Source organism: Varanus komodoensis, unplaced genomic scaffold (assembly GCF_004798865.1).
Source record: "Varanus komodoensis strain SLA01 unplaced genomic scaffold, ASM479886v1 scaffold58, whole genome shotgun sequence".
NCBI lineage: Eukaryota > Metazoa > Chordata > Lepidosauria > Squamata > Varanidae > Varanus > Varanus komodoensis.
Genome location: NW_025336197.1, coordinates 341,375 through 359,190, shown reverse-complemented (window position 1 = coordinate 359,190; position 17,816 = coordinate 341,375). Strand labels below are relative to the sequence as shown.

The 17,816-nt window shown below is 39.7% G+C and overlaps 1 protein-coding gene across 13 annotated transcripts in view; it reads left to right on the top strand.

The window, feature by feature from the left end:
* Window positions 1-17,816, top strand: part of TBC1D5 (TBC1 domain family member 5) — a 304,343-nt gene that overhangs the window by 276,363 nt on the left and 10,164 nt on the right. For all 13 annotated transcript variants that reach the window (XM_044449385.1, XM_044449373.1, XM_044449377.1 and 10 more), the window contains 3 exons: window positions 8,042-8,141; window positions 14,996-15,075; window positions 16,799-16,975. In XM_044449385.1, the coding sequence (XP_044305320.1) occupies window positions 8,042-8,141; window positions 14,996-15,075; window positions 16,799-16,975 (357 nt within the window). The remainder of the gene's footprint in view (window positions 1-8,041; window positions 8,142-14,995; window positions 15,076-16,798; window positions 16,976-17,816) is intronic.

The following is a 17,816-nucleotide window of genomic DNA, read 5'->3' as shown; positions in this document are numbered from 1 at the left end:
TTTGGTCAGAGCCCTTGTAAGCACTGGGGAAGGAAGTGTATGAACAGCTTTACAGATCAATTACACATTCTCTTAAATGACAGGCATGTGGTTTTGTTGAAATGAAATGGCCATAACTTCTGATCAGGCTGGCAAACATTGGCTTGAAAGGTACAACAAATAACTTTTTCATAGCACAGGACAGGTTCACAAACCTGTATGTTGCTTTAAAGTACCATAGAATGGAGACCTCTTGTAGGAAGGGATAGACTGGATTGAAAAAGGAGCCTGAATGAAAGCAAAGAAGCAAATTGTTTTTCCTGTTACAGGAAAGTTGGAAAGCCATTTGATATGCTGTTCTCAATTTGCACCAGAGTGAGGGAGAAGGAACTTGTCTGTCCCCTAATAGCTATGATCCCCTAAGAGAATCTTTCCTGCATTCTGAGAGTCATGGCTCAAAATAATTTGAAAGTGAATTAAAGTCAAGGTCATGCATTATGATATCTCTCCGTGACAAGTATATGTGTGAGCTCATCCTGAAATGTTCTTGGTGGTATTTTCTTCTTAAAAGAGATTCAGTTAACTTAATTTGTTGGAATTGCAGGTACCAAAAATAACACCATTTTATATAAGAATATCCTTCTACATAGTTACAGTGCACATTACATGAGTCAGCTTGGAACAATTAGCACAGTTTAAAACAACACAGACAACATTCAGATGGCTCATTCAAATTTTCTCCTGAACATAAAAATAACTGCATTTGCAGAGGGGACAGACTCAAGCTTTTCCCCTTCTCTTCTTCAGTGACAAGTTAGATTTATATTGCAGCAAAACTGAAATAGAGCTTATAATTGCTACATATATTGTAACATTATAAGTGTTATACTTAGGACAAAAGCCAGTGGGTTAGATCCAAAGAGACCTTAGCATGTGAGGAAAGCAAGCGGGTCCTTGGTTTTCTGTTAACTTGCCCTTCCAGTAGCAATATACTGTACCAATTCCCACTCCATTCCAAAAGGTATCTCAAGGAGATGGAAACTGTAAGTCTTCCTGTCTCCATTTTACTTCAAACTGGAAAATTAAATACACATAGAGCAAAATTCAATCCCCTACCAATGCCCTTGAGGCTCACCAAGTTCCTGGCAGAAATTACTACCACTTGTGCAACTGAAATTTAGCACTTTCCAGGAAAACACCCCAAAAGCATGAAAATGCTACGTCTTGATGGGGACAGGTAGGCAGAGTTTCCTTTTGCAAGGTCTGTCAGCCTGTCCCATTCCAGAAAGTGGCATTTTTGCTTATTTCCAGTTCCCTGCCAACCCCTACATCTTTGTTCTGCAGGCAGTGGGTGCCAATTATAAATGGAAATTGGTGGGTTGTAATAGCATTGTATTAACTTATTGTATTTGTATCTGCCAGCTGGCAAGGAGCTTACTTGTTGTGTAAGATCATCTGATTGGATCACATCATGTGTAACACATTATCTGCTGGCACAGGATTTTTCTCGCCCAAGGCAGGCATAGATACTCTGAAGGACTTAGGTTGGTATGTAATTGTTTGCTAATACTTGATCATCTACTGCCCCCATCAATCCTCCAGCAGCCAGTGGTCGAGAAAAGCTGAAGTCCAAAATATCTGGAGGGCACCAATTTGGGGAATAGAAGCCTGGCGTCTATGTTAGCTTCCCATAATGCACCCAGTGTAGTATTTCCCCAGAGTGCTATGGAAATTAAAATGATAGTTAGACTTACATATACGTGGTATGCTAGGGCTGGGTACTGGGAAAGGCAGGGCAGTAGGCCCCGCCAGAGTGCTTGAGTTGCCAGGTGCAGCATGGTAAGAAAGTGAGGTTGTCAGACCTGTGTTAGGAAACTAGGGAGGTTGTTTTGCCAGTGGCAGTGGCTTTTATTTTATGATCCAGAGACGGTGAACACATTTGCAGGTAAAAGATGAAGTACATTATTAGTGGACTATTTAAAAGGTAATAAAGACAAGGTGAGAACATAGTACAATCTTACAGCCAAGAGATGGCAGGGGACAGACTCCTGGCCAGCATATATCACATTCTGCAGCAAGGTTTTAGGAAGACTCACTAACCTTACATAAGCTTGTTGGTGTTTGCATAATCACACCTGCTCTCATTAAACTAGGCGAAATTGACATGTGTTGCACCTAATTCAATAGGTGGAATCTTTGAAGAAAGATGCATATGCAGCCAGGAGTTCCCATACCAAGCAGTTGGCCTTGGCCAGGCTCATCTGGTGGTAAACACAGTCAGGTTGGCAGGGTCCTGCCCAGAGCCTATTTCCAGCTCAACTAAACATGGGATCACATGTACCTAAGCAACGGAAATACGGTCAACAGATAGCCTCTGGCCTATCTAGGTCTCTGTTTACATTTAGATTAAACTCAAGAGTATCCGAAAACAGAACTAATTAACAAGCTTCTCACAGGAAACGCTAAACATCATGAGCTCATTGGTGCTAGACCCTAGACCAGGGGTAGGCAACCCGCGGCTCTGGAGCCACACGTGGCTCTTGAATTCCTCTGCTGCAGCTCCATCGCCCATCACAGCCGCCAATCTGTGACTGAGGCTCTGAGTTACAAAATACCAATAGGTGATAATGAGGCATCCACTCAGGAACGCTGCGCTAGCAGGTCAAGTAAATTGCAACATTGCAGGGAAAGAGTGGAACAAGCTTCCTGCAGGCTCTCATGTTACACGAACTGCTGCTGAAAAGATTCTCTTTGTCCAAATGTAATCTCCTTCCTCTGAATGATAAAAGCTGCGCTTGGGACCTGTCACAATTCACATCACTTGACTGTTTATCTGCTAATCAGTCACTAAACACACCTATATCTGCGACTTCCCCCAGTAGGCCAACCATGGATAAATCAAGAAAAGAAAAGAAAAGTTTCTGAAGAAAACCAAAGGTTTAATGATATGTGGGTAGATTCATTTGCTTTTACTGGTGACGAACTTATGGGGTTTGCTGTTTAATGCATGCAGCCCTTTAGCACTGACTTTGACTCTTCAGGAAGCTGTTCTCCTATTCAAAATATATGAAAGGAATCCTACTAGTTTATAATGTAAGATTAAAAATAACAGCTTTTAGTGACTGAACAAGAGCTGCAGCTAAATCATAATGAAGATATACATAGCATTAAGGTAAAAAATGATATGCAGTGTTATCTTCATTTTAGATGTCAAAAGGGTTTTGCGGCTCCCGGTGTTTTCTTTTGTGTGGGAAACGGGTCCAAATGATTCTTTGAGTGTTAATGGTTGCCGACCCCTGCCCTAGACAGAGGCAGCAACAGACAGCAAGCCCAGGTCAATGAAGAATTACCATCAGAGAAGGCATGAGTATGAGGACAGAATGTGCATACCCCTCTATCTCCTCATGATCATGGTGGTATTCTGGCCTTTTCCATGACACAAGTCTAATCTCCATTTGGGGTAGCAACTTAGGTGTTGGTGATGACCTATAAAGCCCTTAACGGCTTGGGTCCTGGTTACCTGAAGGAGCGCTTACGTCCATATATGCCCGCCCGCCCCTTGAGATCAGCGGGAGAGGCCCTTCTTCGGGAACCCTCCGTGAAGGAAATTGGGAGGGTGAGTACTCGGAGGAGGGCTTTCTCTGCGGTGGCGCCCAATCTATGGAATGCGCTCCCCAGAGAGGTCCGCCTGGTGCCGTCGTTTTTCGGCGCCAGGCGAAGACTTTTTTATTCAAATGTTATTTTAATTGTTAATATTATTTATTCATTTTATTCTTTGGCCAGGGCGACTTAATTTATATTGTTAATTTATATAGTTTTATTGCATTCTATTTATTTATGGTTTGTGAGCTGCCCCGAGGCTTCGGCGAATGGGGCGGCATAGAAGTCCCCGAAAGAAAACAAGCAAACTGATTTGCATACATTTGCAGGTGCCAATTCATATGCTTAGATTCAAATTCAGAAATAATTCCTATAATATCAGTAGAAATGTGTTTTGACTGAAAGAAGGTTTGAGTCAGCTTAGTGGAGAAAGGTCAGGGTCAGAAGGACAGGTAAGGTTCTGCCATATGGTCAACAGTTTTTTCCCACTCCCCACAATTCATTGTTGATCGCTATTTCTCTGTTGAAAAGATTTTTATACCAATCTTCAGCCAAGGCTCACAGAGTAGTTTATAGAGATTAGAAATAAGGCTGTCCCCACCTGCAGGGTTGCCATCTAAAAGGCGACACAAAAGGAAAGGGCACTGGGAAGGAGGAGGAAAACAACAAATTCAGGCACAAGATTTTTAGCTTCAATGTTCTGGGGTCATGGAGATGAACCTAAACACAATTGGAAGAGCTGCTGCTTTCTCCTCTTATGGTGGTCTCACCAATAGCAATAAGTCATACATTCACATTTATGACACATAAATAGAGTTCTGGTTGTGAGCAAAGCTGAATGGTGGGAAGTCTGGGTTACCCTGTCACGGTCTCATGTGATGCTGTAATGAAATTTCCTGTGTTATACTGTTATATGGTCTGTGATCTTATATGGTGAATACTATATATGCATTTTAAATAAAATACTCTCATAGTTGTTATTAGGTGCTATAATGATCAACAGCAGCTCTATTCTCACTTTTGAGCTTGAGTTCTCAGTTCTGAGGTGAACTATCAGAAGGATAGTTCATAAGACTGCAGAGCTTTCTATATGACCTGGTTCATGCAACATGTCTTGACTGAGCCATAAACGTTTCAGGTTGACTCAGGAAGCTACTAACTTAGCCACTGGCTACACAAATCATTCCCAGTCCTAGGCTCAGGGATTCTATCTGATGGAAAAGGTGAAATATTCCAGTCAATTTTTGTGTATGAGGCAGACTGGAATTAGGTTTGATCAATGAATGCCATTGTTTAAAGCACTGTAGCACTTGTGAAGTGTCCTATTTTAAACCACAAAGAAGTATATTGTGTGCTTAAAATAAATGTTGTGCATGCAAAAGAACTGCCTAACTAGCTCTGACACAGATTATTAAAAATAGGTTTTTGCTTACTAAAGTTCTATAGATTCAGCTATCATTGACAAGGAATATCATTATAGTGCTGCATTGATTCTGTCACACTAGCAAAATAAACATTTATATAAATGAAAATACTACTTTGCTAGAAGTATGCTTGTATATAGCATGGTATGTGATTCTCATAATAAAAAGTATAGTTTACAGTGAATAGGAATGTATTTCAAATTAAGTTATGAAAGAAGCAGCCTAGATTTATTAGTTCCTATCTTGCAAATACAGCGTCCAGCGCACTTTTGGATACAAGTCAAGTGTTGCTGAGTATCTTTAGATTAAAGCCATCTTCTTCTGTAAATATGTGGGAGGAACTTGCTGCAGTTTCCTAGGAATGAACTTACCAGGTTTTTTCCTCAGTAAGTTGAATTTTGTCCTCTGTATTTGCTTTCAAAATGGAATAACTTTCTTGGCATTGCTGATGTACACCTTGTTTTGGCTAGCACAACCTTGTATTTTTAGTTGAAGTAGAAATTCAATACTACATGCCAGTGTTGTAATTATTTTTGCTCTGTCTGTCAAGCTAACACCTTATCAGATTTACTCAGGTGATTTTGAAAATGTTTCCTCAAATAACTTCTGTTTTTCACTAACATGCACATGACATATTCTTTCCAAAGATTTTCAGCAATTTAATGCTGAAATGTATTTGCCTGGATACTGTAACATTTGTGCATTATCCTCTACAAGATTGTTGCCAAATACTTATTCTCCAGAAAAGATCATAGGCAGCCAATGAGACACAAACCATCTTTTTCTGCAGCCCTTTACCTGTTAACTAGCAAAGAAGAATCAAGGATCATTCTTAGTCTACCAGGCTACTGAGACATTGATAAACTAGTCATGTGTGCAGTTTGTAAACCTGCCACCCCACATCATGGTTCCCAATCTATAGTTTAGAGGATGAGCCATCTGCTTTTAAGATTACTTTCCCAGCAGAAACATATTGGTAAGAAGCTCTATGACTTTTTAAAACATCTTCCAGTGTAGCACAGAGCTGATCCTGTTGAGAAACACCCGTTTATACATTATTTGTATCCTGGACTGGAGTCAAAATCTTATTTCCATTTACTTGAGCTTGTCTACATTTAGAATTGCACATGAATTCATAGGAAGGTCAATAGCTTTGTTCTTCTAAGAGTCTGTAAAAGCACGTCTGAATAGCACCACAAATATTCTTCTATTCCAAACAAGGAATGTTGTGAGGCTATTGAAAAGGCATTAGAGATATGTAGGGTGCTTCGGTAATCTTCAGTCTCTTAATAGCTAAGAAATCCACACTTGATGTAACACCACTGAATCATGACTACAAAAATAACACAGTTAGCAATCTAGTCCATCTGTCTATTGTAATCAAGTACGATTGCATTGTTTGACTAATCTGAGAAAGACAAAAACTGCAGTCATAACTACTGATATAAGTATGAAAAACTTAAATATATTACCATTTGTTGTATGAAGTGTGGTGTAGTGGTTAAGAGCATGGGACTGGGACTCGGACGATCCGGGTTCGAGTCCCCGCTTGGCCATGGAGCCAACTGGGTGACTTTGGGCCAGTCACAGACTCTCAGCCCAGCCTACCTCACAGGGTTGTTGTTGTGGGGATAAGATGGAGGAGGAGATGTAAGCTGCCTTGAGCCCTTTGTAGGAAAAAGGCAGGATATAAATCGGAAAATAAAAAAAATAAAAATAAAATAAAAAGTCATTTTGGCAGACAATCAAAATGATACTCCCTGTGATAAAATGAATAATAAATAAATCATGGCACTCCAAAATCTACCACATAAGATACTTATGTGCTCCACTTCACCTTGCTTAATGGTGGAGCCATAAGACATTTCAGATGAATACCTATGTAAACTGCAATGTTCTAAGTAGACTTTTCCTGATAAATTGATATAAAATTATAACAATGAATTATGCATTTCTTGGAGGAAAACAGATAATTATAATTTGGAAACTGCCCTAAATAAAATGTTTGGATCCAGAGAAACATAATTCCAGTGGATTCCCATTTAAATCAGTAGGATTTAAATTAGGCATGAATAACTGTTGCAATTGATTTCAGTGGGATGAAGAGTGATTAATTTGCTTTTGACCTACCCTAAAACTAATTTCAGAAAACTTGGCAGTGAGGATCAGGCAGTTAGAGAAGCTAACACATCATTGTCAGCTGTAAGTTAAATTGGTGAGGTAGGGTGTACAGTTCTGGAATGTCTGCTTTAAATAGTGTCCCACTAGCAAGCAAATGAGAAAGTCTGCAAATTGTCCTTAAATAATGAAGGAATGGGAAATTATATATAATAGCATACAATTTGAAGAAGATTGTGTATGCACATATTCGACTGTCCTAATATATGCAACAAATATATGAGGGAATTAAGATTTGTGAATAATGAAGGGAACTAATGCCTCTTCAGGGTCTTCTTTATGTCTTAGTACAAATAATTGTCTGTAAGAATTAGTACTGAAAGAATGAACTAAATGTGTACAGGAAAGCTGAGTTGAAAGTTGGTCTACTTTAGTAAGCACCTGGTGCCTTGTAAAACAGATTGCATTGTTTGTTTACTTTGAAAATTTATATCAAAAGGCAGGTAAGGATACCAAAATAGGAAACCTACTTACATACGTGCAGATGAAGCCCAGCAACCCTTAGGGCAAGTGGCAGCTGGAGCTGAGCATTCTACCTTGCAGGAATGGCAATGTGGAGTTTTTCACTGGTTTTGGTCCTTGGTGTCCTGGCAAGCAGCAAAAGTGAAAGTGCACTTAGAAATCTCCCTAAGTATCACATCTAAGATTAAAATATTTATCCTATGGACCAATTTCTGAAAAGTTAGTGTTAAGAAGATAAGGTGGTTGTCAGAGTAAAATGAGGTGGGGAGAGACCATGTAGGCTAATCTGATCTTCCTCAAGAAAAGGGTTGAAATGAAATAAATCAATTAACCTTTGTGAGATTTTATCAATCCTATTGATGTTACATAAGTTTTTTAAAGTATTTGTTTCATTATAGGAAGAAGAACTGGAGGCTCAGATTTCATTTCTCCAAGGACAACTGAATGAGTTGGAGGCCATGTGCAGATACTGTGCAAAAATGATGAATACACATCTGGGTAAGCAGGTGCTACTGTTCTTAGCTATTATAAAATGTCATGTATACGCTTGCTAAGTAATATTTCCCAGGTGATTCTAAGATGTCTTTTCAACTATAACTCAGGGATTCCCAAACATTTTGGGCAAGTTTGGGAGTTTAAGAAACTGCTTTGGGAACTACCACAAAATGCCTAATCACTGAATTGCCACTTTGGTATCTATCCAGTGTGTCTATGGATCTAGGCTGCATATCATTCAGCAAATACTTTTGCTCCATGTCTACTGCATAGTGCAACATCTCTTTAATAGGAGGTTGGCAAGTTGCACTAATTGCCGGCAGTGCGGTACGGCTAATATTTTTGGTGTTGTTTTTCAACAAGTTTTGGCAATGTCAGCTAGTCACTTGCTTTTGGGAAAAGGTTAATACAAAGATAATGGTTGTACTGGATCAGTTTTTAATATTCAGTGATGGACATGCTCTTTTAAATTACTTGCCTGCTTCATGGAAATTAACAAACAGTCCGTGTAAATAGATTCTCCATGCCCTTTTGACAGCTAGAATGACTGATACTAGGAGAACACCAGAACGCTTATCTCCTATAATGCAATGGACTGAGGGACCTTACAATACTTCTTGTATTTGAACCGATGGCATATAAATGTCATCTTCAAATGGATACCTTTTTTTGTGGGGAGGGATAGTTGGTCTGCTTTTGTTGAAGCCTTATACATGTATATAATTGCTGCATATAGTAGTATGCATATCATATGCTGCATTGCTATGTGCATTGTTTTTTTTTAAATCCATTATCTTCATGCATCTATCTGTGTGTGTGTGTGTAAATTAAATTATAATGGAAGTAAACACCACCTTGGAGACCTCTTCACAGACGCTATGTATGTGTTGGAGACCCCTGACTTAAGTAGTTTATAAATTCAATGCATGAAATGGTTCATGTGGCACCTTTGAATATTCAACTATATAAAGGGAACACTACCAGTAACAGTGACATGGCTGAGGCTCACATGCTAATTTTCCTCCACCCCCACACCCGAAATGGAAATTGTGCCTCACCTTGTAACAGTATACCAAGCCTCTGCATAAATCTTCTTAATGTTGTGTCATCAAAATGTCTAGTCTACCCACTCATAAGAGTACTAGAAATTAGGGTCAGAAGGATTTTCCCCTTCTCTTTAATGACCTAGCTGGACCTGTACTACAGATTCAATTCTATGTTCTCACTTACTCAGTGTGATTTACATAGGATTAGAGGTGGCTTGCAAGCCCAAGGGTAGGGAACCTTATTCATTATGGTTGGGGCAGATTGCCCTCCCAAACCTCAACCGACCAAATGAAGGCCCTACCAGTGACACCACAGGAAAAGTGTTTCCCCTTGATGGGTACCAAGCCAAACTGCTGGCCATAGCTTTTCCAGTTGCTGCTTCAGCCAGAGAGCTGGTCTCTTTTATGCTTTGACTCTCCTTCATGTGGAAGACAGGATGGTGAAGGGCACTCATCCTCTCTAAAATATCCATCCAGCTTTACCCCTGCTTCTTCTTTCTCAGGTGAGAAAGCAATAGTGACACATGCTCACTGAGTGCTTGCGGGAACTGGCTGAGTCCTGGCCTTCTGCAAGTACTAGCACAGTGCGCATTTTCACAGCAAAACTTCTTTGACTGAAGCATTGGATGGAGGACTGAACCTTCACCATTGACATCAGCCCTTGAGTAGGCTTTGCTTGCACATCAGCTTTTCCTAGCTGGGGAATGGCAGTACACAGCAAAGCAGCCTGAGATATTGTAGTGGGCATTCCTTTCCTGTCTCCTCCACCATGCAAGGAATACAGTGCAAGGTTTCAGGTAGGGAGCAGAAGTCACACAGGTCAGATAGTCTGGTGTTCCCCATCCCTGTACTAGCCTGAAACTGATTAAGGATCTTACATGTAGGAAATTAATTAACCTATATGGTCCATTTTAGGCATTTATTGTTACTGTTCATCATGCCCATCCTCATAACTAATATGTAATAATTATATTATTGAAGGTCAAAACATGTTTCAGGTTAGCAGCTCAAATCATCAATTCTACATTTTTGATTTTCAAGTAGTTTTCTATCCACTGAAGTATTGTACTAAACAATAACTAAAACTAAGAATGCATGTTTAGAAACAGTATGATTTTTAGGCTTTACATCTGGAACTGTCTGAATTTTTTTTTACCACTGAAACTTTTGTATCAAGAAAATAGTCAAAGCTCTCTCAAGCATATTCTTATGATCTGGTGTTAGAGCTTTTATCAGCTCTTAGACTTTGGATCAATATGCTTTGCACTAAAAACTGAGTATTTCTAATGGCTTTTTCATGTCAGCTTGCTCTTCTGCCCCTAGCCAAATATTTGGGGAAGTAAGCAGGAACTCTGAATAATATTTTTGTGTTTTGTACCATAAGTTTGAAAGTGCCTTGTGTGGTGTTTGAGAAATCATGTTATGCATTGCTCATATACCAATTCATAGGTACATTCCTCTTTCTGTCCAATCACTTTGAGTCACTGCCTCACATAAACTGGGTGGGAGACAAATGTCAGCATGGTAAATAAGTGCGAGTATGGAAATTATCTACAGCTGTGTCAAGGCTCTCATTTAAGAGAACGTGCTTCAGGATCCTTGTGGGAGCTAAGTGCACCTGGGTCCAGTCTGGAAATCTCCTAGTAACCCAATATATGGCTTTGTTGAATTCTATTTAAGATGCAAGTATAGTGGATTATAAGGCTTCTCCTTAAACTAACATTTGTACATTTGAAGAATGTTTCAGCTAACTGAGTTAGGTTACACGTTGCTCATTCATTATCGGTGCAGAATATCTTAAATTGTGATACAGATCTGGCACAAACATCTCCAAGTTGTTAAGCAGCTGCAGTTCTCTTTCCCCACCTTACGTTCATTAACTTCATCATAATTAACAAAGCTTCCGATTTTTTTTACATACCATATTGTACAATTAGAAAAGTGATTTGTAAAAAAAGTTTCCTTATATCTGTTAGACAACATTATAGTGATTCTACTGAAACATGCCAATTTGTTACCATGGGTTTGATCCAGAGTCAGCCAAGATGATAATTGCATTCCCTGGAATGTGAGGAGGAAAAGATGAGTTAGAGCAGTAATTTTTGTTTGTGTGTTTATACAAAAGCTTCCACGTTAAGTGTTCATCCACTTCTTTTGCTGCACCACACAATGACAACATAATTATATATTTGGGACCCTGCCTCTGTGTTACTATGGAAATGAAAGTGGTGCCTTGAATAATATAAATACAGCATGTGTAAGAATGGTAAATTAGTTCTTCTGATGAAGATTGATAAATGAGATTTTATCTATCAGATTTTGTAGTTCATGCATTGGAATAGGTACAAAGAACCTTGAGATGCTATAATAAATGAGTTACTCTTTAAAGTACCACAAGACTATTTGTTGTGCTGCAACAAACTAGCATAGCTTCTCCACTGGAAATTAATACTAATATGTGTCCCCTGGAATTCAAACCCTAAGGTTTGAATAAGATACATATCATTTGCTGAATAGTGTGGGCAGCAAATTATATCTTTTCCCTTGACATGCTTACTGAATTGTTGATGTCACTCATTCTTACAATGAGTGTCTGTGATTATATCCTAACCTGTGTAAGAATATTACTGGAATCTATCACCAATTGCTAAGTAATTTATTTGAAAACAAAGCCATCTTTTTCTGAGTAGATCAATCCTGAGGTGTGTAGCTGCAGATTTCCTGAAGCAGAATCATTGTTTTCATCTCCTTTTAAACAACATGAGCCATAACTCAAGAACACAATTTCTGACACAGAAGCAGATTTTGCTTGCTATACAAATAATTTATATGTCTCATAATTCATTTGTGTGATTTCAATGCTCATTGTTCCAGAAAAGATGTTCCAAGGCTTTTCTGTGTTTTAACACAACTCATAGAAGTTTTATTGTTATTAAGGCAGAAATTTCAGGCATAGTATCACAATGTGATAAAGGTGAATTCAGATAGGAGGAATGCCTCAAAGCAAACATGTCAGCAGATGGGCATTTTATCATATATATGATATAAAGTTATCAGTACAAATGTAGCCTTGAACTAGGGTGAAATAATATCATTCTTGCCTGTACTGCTGAATTTAAATATCCCATCTGCTGCTGTCCCAGGTGTTCACAATTTTTTTATGATTATATCACTGGATTTTTCACCAGTCAGTGTAATGTTTAATTTGCTATGCTAAATCAGATGGTTACGAAACTTGATTGCAAAGCAATAACTTGCAATATTTAGCCATAATCTACGATATTGTAAGATGTTTGATTAAGAAAGACACAATAGTTTACTGACTGTTTAAGTGGGGGAATAAGATAATGGGGGCCAATGTACCTCTGAAGGTCTAATAGAACATTAGGAGAAGAAGGCCATCCCCTTTAGCCACTAACCTCCCAGCAAGCTATAAAGTGTAATCAAAGGATGTGCTCACACTTGAAAGAGCCTAGGCAAGACTCAGGTTCATAGGAGTTCCCTCTTTTCTTCCAGCCTGAGGCTGGAAGCTGTTTCATTTGTTTTCAATTAGCACCGGAAATATTCTTAATCTTACTTGTGGTTAGAAACAAGCCATGTATCCACTATGAATGAAGTGGCTGTATTTTCCACGTTAGCCATAGCTAGGATTAATAACAGTTTTTCCAGATTCAGATGTGATACTAAATTGCACTTAGCCTCAAGCAGAAGCAGAAGCTTCCAGTCTCCTTCTCACTTGAATGGTGAGGGGAGCACACATGAGCCTGAGGTTTGCATAGACTTACTCTCATGCAGATAAGCCATAGTTTATCAGAGCTGATCTTTACCTAACATGAAGAGGGGGTGTCCTCCCAAAATGCTCTCCTTTATTCCAATTATAACTGCATTTGTGGTGGAAAAGAACACATACAAAGCTTTGATTGAATTATGTAACAGTAATTCAAATTGTATGGATTACCTGATCTGAGTTTGAAGGAAAATAGGACACATGAATGGAGACTTCATGTGAGCAAAACCTGAAAGTTCTTCCACTGACTATCCCTGGGGCCTAAAACTCTGTCTTTGGGCAAAGGGATACCCCTGCAGATCACCAGTTTCACCCACATAGCTAGCAGCTCCCAGCCCCATTCAGAAATTGATTATTTTTTAAAGAAATTCTGAGCCTTAGCTTCTCCTTCTGATTCTTGGAACTGCAGCAGGCTGATCAGCTGTTCTGCTGGCAAGAAGAATAGGGAAAGAGATGCTTCTTGGCCCTGCCAAATCATTTTCTGCCCAGGCGTAGTATCACATGAGGCCTTTCCTCATTATGTGGTGTCCCCTTCCCAGTCTCAGTTCTTTTTCTCCACACTTTGCCTCACTATGGCATCCCCCACCACACCTGGCCTTCTCTTGGTCCTCCCCTTGACTGCTCAATTTTCCAGCTCCGGGCTTCTTGCTTTACTCTTTGTCTTGGTTGCTTTGTTTCTCTCCCATACCACACCACTTCTTGCTCCCTGCCCCTAAGCTTGCTCTTTCTCTCCTACCCCACACCCAATTGCCACACTCTTTCCCCTTCTCCTTTTCCTGTTTTTCACCCCTACACACAGTGCCTTCGCAGGCAGAGGCTGGCAGGGAAGAAGGCAAGGCAGCCATGCCAATGGCTGACCTGGCAGGAGATGAACTGCAAGCATGTTCTTTTCTTTGAAAACTTATGCTCTATTTTGGGTCCGGAAAGGGTATGTATGGATAGGACCGGCAGAGCAATGCTGTGCAGGTCTACTCATGAGTAAAGCTCACCAAGTTCATTCAGAGTATGCATAGGAGTGTAACCTTAGGAAGAATGAATAGGCTGCATGAGTATGCAGACAGCTGTGACTGTAGTAGCAAGAGTGGGTAAGTCACTAACGAGAGGACCGTTTCTCAGCATCGCCAGTTTGTTTCCTGCAAAATGTTTTTTTCCTGCTTTTGTGGAGTCAAATAAATGGTTTTGCTTTGGAGCTCAAACTAGCTTCAGCTTGTACTTAGCTTCTTGGATGAGGCACTTGCCCATTACCAGCAGCCTGACCATAGGGCAGCTCTTACGTGACGAGCACTGTGTGAGCCATTTTCTAATGATGCCTTTCTCAGATTCCCAAATGTGCCCACAGATGCAAAAAGGCAGGAGACCCCTGACCTAGACCTCGGTGAAGCCTACTTGTGAATAGCCACTTGTTTCAGGGTTTAGGGGAGTGTATGTTACATGACCCTGTGAGCACCAAACTTTGCTGTCTGTTTGTTCACTTATATAGAAACTTATTTTCCATTACCTTTGCACTACAGAGTGTGGTTTCCTGTAATACAAACCACAATGCAGAAATAAATCCAGGCATCCAGAAAATACACAATAAAAATAAAGAGGTAGAAACCATAGGGTTTTTTCCCTTTTTTTAATGAAGGTTTAAACAAAACTAACACTTGGAAGACAAAAACCTTCCAGGACACAAACGTCTTCACAAACTGTCAGAAGGCATCCAGAGAGGGACCTACTAGACACTTCAAAAGGCAAAGTATTCCATGGCCTCGGTATCACCACTTCAGTGGACCACAGTGATCAGAATTTTTATCTGGCTGCAGGCAAAGAGCTGTGTTTGTCTTGTACACCTTATAAAACAGCATGATTGGGGAAACCCTAGAAAATGGTGATTCTCTTTTAGTTTTTTTAAAATCTGGGCCCATTTTATTTTATTTTCAGTAACATTCATAAAGGTAGCAGCATATACATTTATGAATGTTGGCATATTGAAAATATAATCCAGATACTTTCTTACAGAATGTTTGCTTTTGGTATTGCAGGAAATATTCAAGAAGTTATCCTGCAGGAACACTTGGAGAAAGAAGATGAAATTCTGGTTTCTTTGGCTGGGTTGAAGCAGGTATCATTTTGTACATAGAAACATAGAAACTGAGCAAGTCAGAAGGGGTCTTCCGGGCCATCTAGTCTGACCCCCGGCTCTAGCCAGCTCTGCTCATGACAATGGTGTTTTTAACACAAATATATAATGAATTATATTTTATGGTTTTTATATTAATGGTGTTATTCAGAATTTGAATCACCTAACTAAGATATATTCATCTGAAAGTTAAACTTGTGAATCATTGAGCCCTTGAGATAGGGAGTCAACCAAAAGATGTCACATTTATTCTAGTCTATTGGTGCTTAAAAACCATGAGCTGCTGTTGCTGAGTATGGTGTAAGTGTAATTTCTGTGTTCATATTTTTTAAAATGACAAGTTGTCTTGTGAGGGCACTGAGGCCTAAAAGGTGGACTCGAAATCTTTTAAAAAGTTAAAAGAGTCTCTAGAACATGTTGGAATTCAGGCACCCTAATCCATCTTCCAGTTTCATCTTGCTGCTCCAAGCTAAAGGAATAATACATCAGAGCACAAGCCATAAATGCATCACAGAAGATAGCAATAATCCTCTAATCTAAAGCACCAAGCATCTGTCCTTGATAAGACATTTGAGTCCCAGCTCAAGTGTTCTCCTGGGAACAGTCCTTGGCCATCTAAGAGGCACCCTCATTTTAACCATTTTTTCTTTCCCTGATGAAGTCCTTTCTGAGCTACTAGAAGCCGCTGTTGATTCTCCCTGTTTCCACAACCAGGAATAGCAGCCGCCTTCTGAGAACTATGTGAAAAACCACCCCCCGCCCCTTTTCCAAACAGTTGCCCTTCCCAGGTTATGTTTGTGTCCATCTGTGCTCCCTTACTTTTTATGTCAGTTTATGCCTGGACTGGCCCTTACCATGAATGATATGACACATAACATAAATAGTCAAATCAATCAGATGACCCCAAAGCCTCAGTCTGCACCAGCAGCTAACAAATATAATCTGATCACATTGTGCCCATCTTCACCAGGACAAGCCCCCAGAACAATGAAAATTGTACATAAAAGGCCTTTGCAGCCCCCAGAAAAAGAAAACTGAGTCCTTGGCATTCCAACAAAGTGGGTGGATGGATGGCATGTCTGACTTCTCCAAAATGTTCCGTTCTGGTACACATTGTGCTTGTACAGCCTCGCATGAATTTTCATCTGGGAAGATCTCACAGGGACTTAGGCACTGCTATCCTTTTCCAGAGACCTTGTGGAGTCTGAGTCTCTTTCCTCCACTGTATACCATCAGCCTCCTTTCCTATCCATCACCCTTCCTACCCCACTCCATTCACTGCCCCAGAAACATGGAAGTGAATTTACAAACACCTGGCCTTAATTCCTAACATTAAAATGTCTTTGTAGCTGGAATAAGGAGCTCTGTTTGTGCTCTCTGTGCCTTTGCAATTTTTCTGTGCTGTGTGGAACTGTAAACCGGTCCTTCTAAAGGGTGCCAATTAGCACACTGTAGCACATGTGACTGCATTAGTAATATCGGGGAAGTTAGATATTTTGCTCTTTAAAATGCATTTGCTGTACTTCATCATTTTAGTCAAAGACTCAGTAGTTTCCTGTCGGTTTTACTGAGAGATACAGTAAATTCTTTATGTAAAATGTTTGAACATACCATGCAAAGAATAAAAAGAGGGCTTGGCTTCAAGTGACAGTCATTAAAATGCAACTGAAGTATGCATTTTTCCTCCTACTTCCTTGGCAAACAGATCAAGGACATTCTGAAAGGTTCCCTGCGTTTCAATCAGAGTCAGCTGGAGGCAGAAGAGAACGAACAGATCACAATAGAAGATGATCACTACTGTTCCAACAATCGAAGCAAGAATGCAAGTGAAACCATGGAAGATCCTTCAGACACAAAGCAACTTATCCCTCCCAAGAAGCAGGTAACATTCCCCAGGGTTATTTTAAAAATGGGGGTTTCATATCTTAAAAATGGAAAAGAAAAGAGAGGCAGTCCTGTGCATGTGTACTTGCAAGCAAATCCCAGTGCGCTCAGTTCAATTTATTCCTAAATGTGTTCTGAACTTATAATTAATGCTTATTTAAAAATGAAATGCTAATTAGTGTTATGTGCTTTGGAAAATAATAAATAGCAAATGCAACTTCAGCTTCCATTAGGTGAAATCTTGTTGGACTAGTTGCACTTAATGTTTGTCATCCTTCATTAAGCCAATCCCCCGCCCCCTCATTTTCCTTTCAGGCAAGAATCTTTGGTTGGCCTAACAATACTATTACCATAATAGAATAAATTACTGAATTTCAAATGCAGCAACATCTCCATACCTTGCTCCCAAGTGTTCATGTATATACAGAAGTCTCTTTTAAGGTCTGATATTCTTAAACAGAAGGAAGTAAATCTGCTGTTGAAACTAGAAGTTCCACAAGTGAAGATGAGGTGTTGCCACTTCTTTGGTGTAGCTTGACTCTTCTTCTTATCTCTGTCTTCTAGCGGTCATTGCACTGTAGCAGATGATCAGCTATGTTGCTTCAATATGTCTGCCCCCAACTATTTTGAACCAGTCCTCCTTTTCAGCTGTTTGTTCTTTCACATCAAACCAGTATGGTAATGTTCTTCTTTGTGAAAAATAATGCACAGTTCCAAAGGTACATAACTCGGTCCAGCTTCGCTGTAGCCAGTACTTGAATTAGGTCCTTTTATTTCATACATATGCAGGTACATGGACTTGACTATATCTGCAAAGTGCCAGAAATAATTTCCACCAA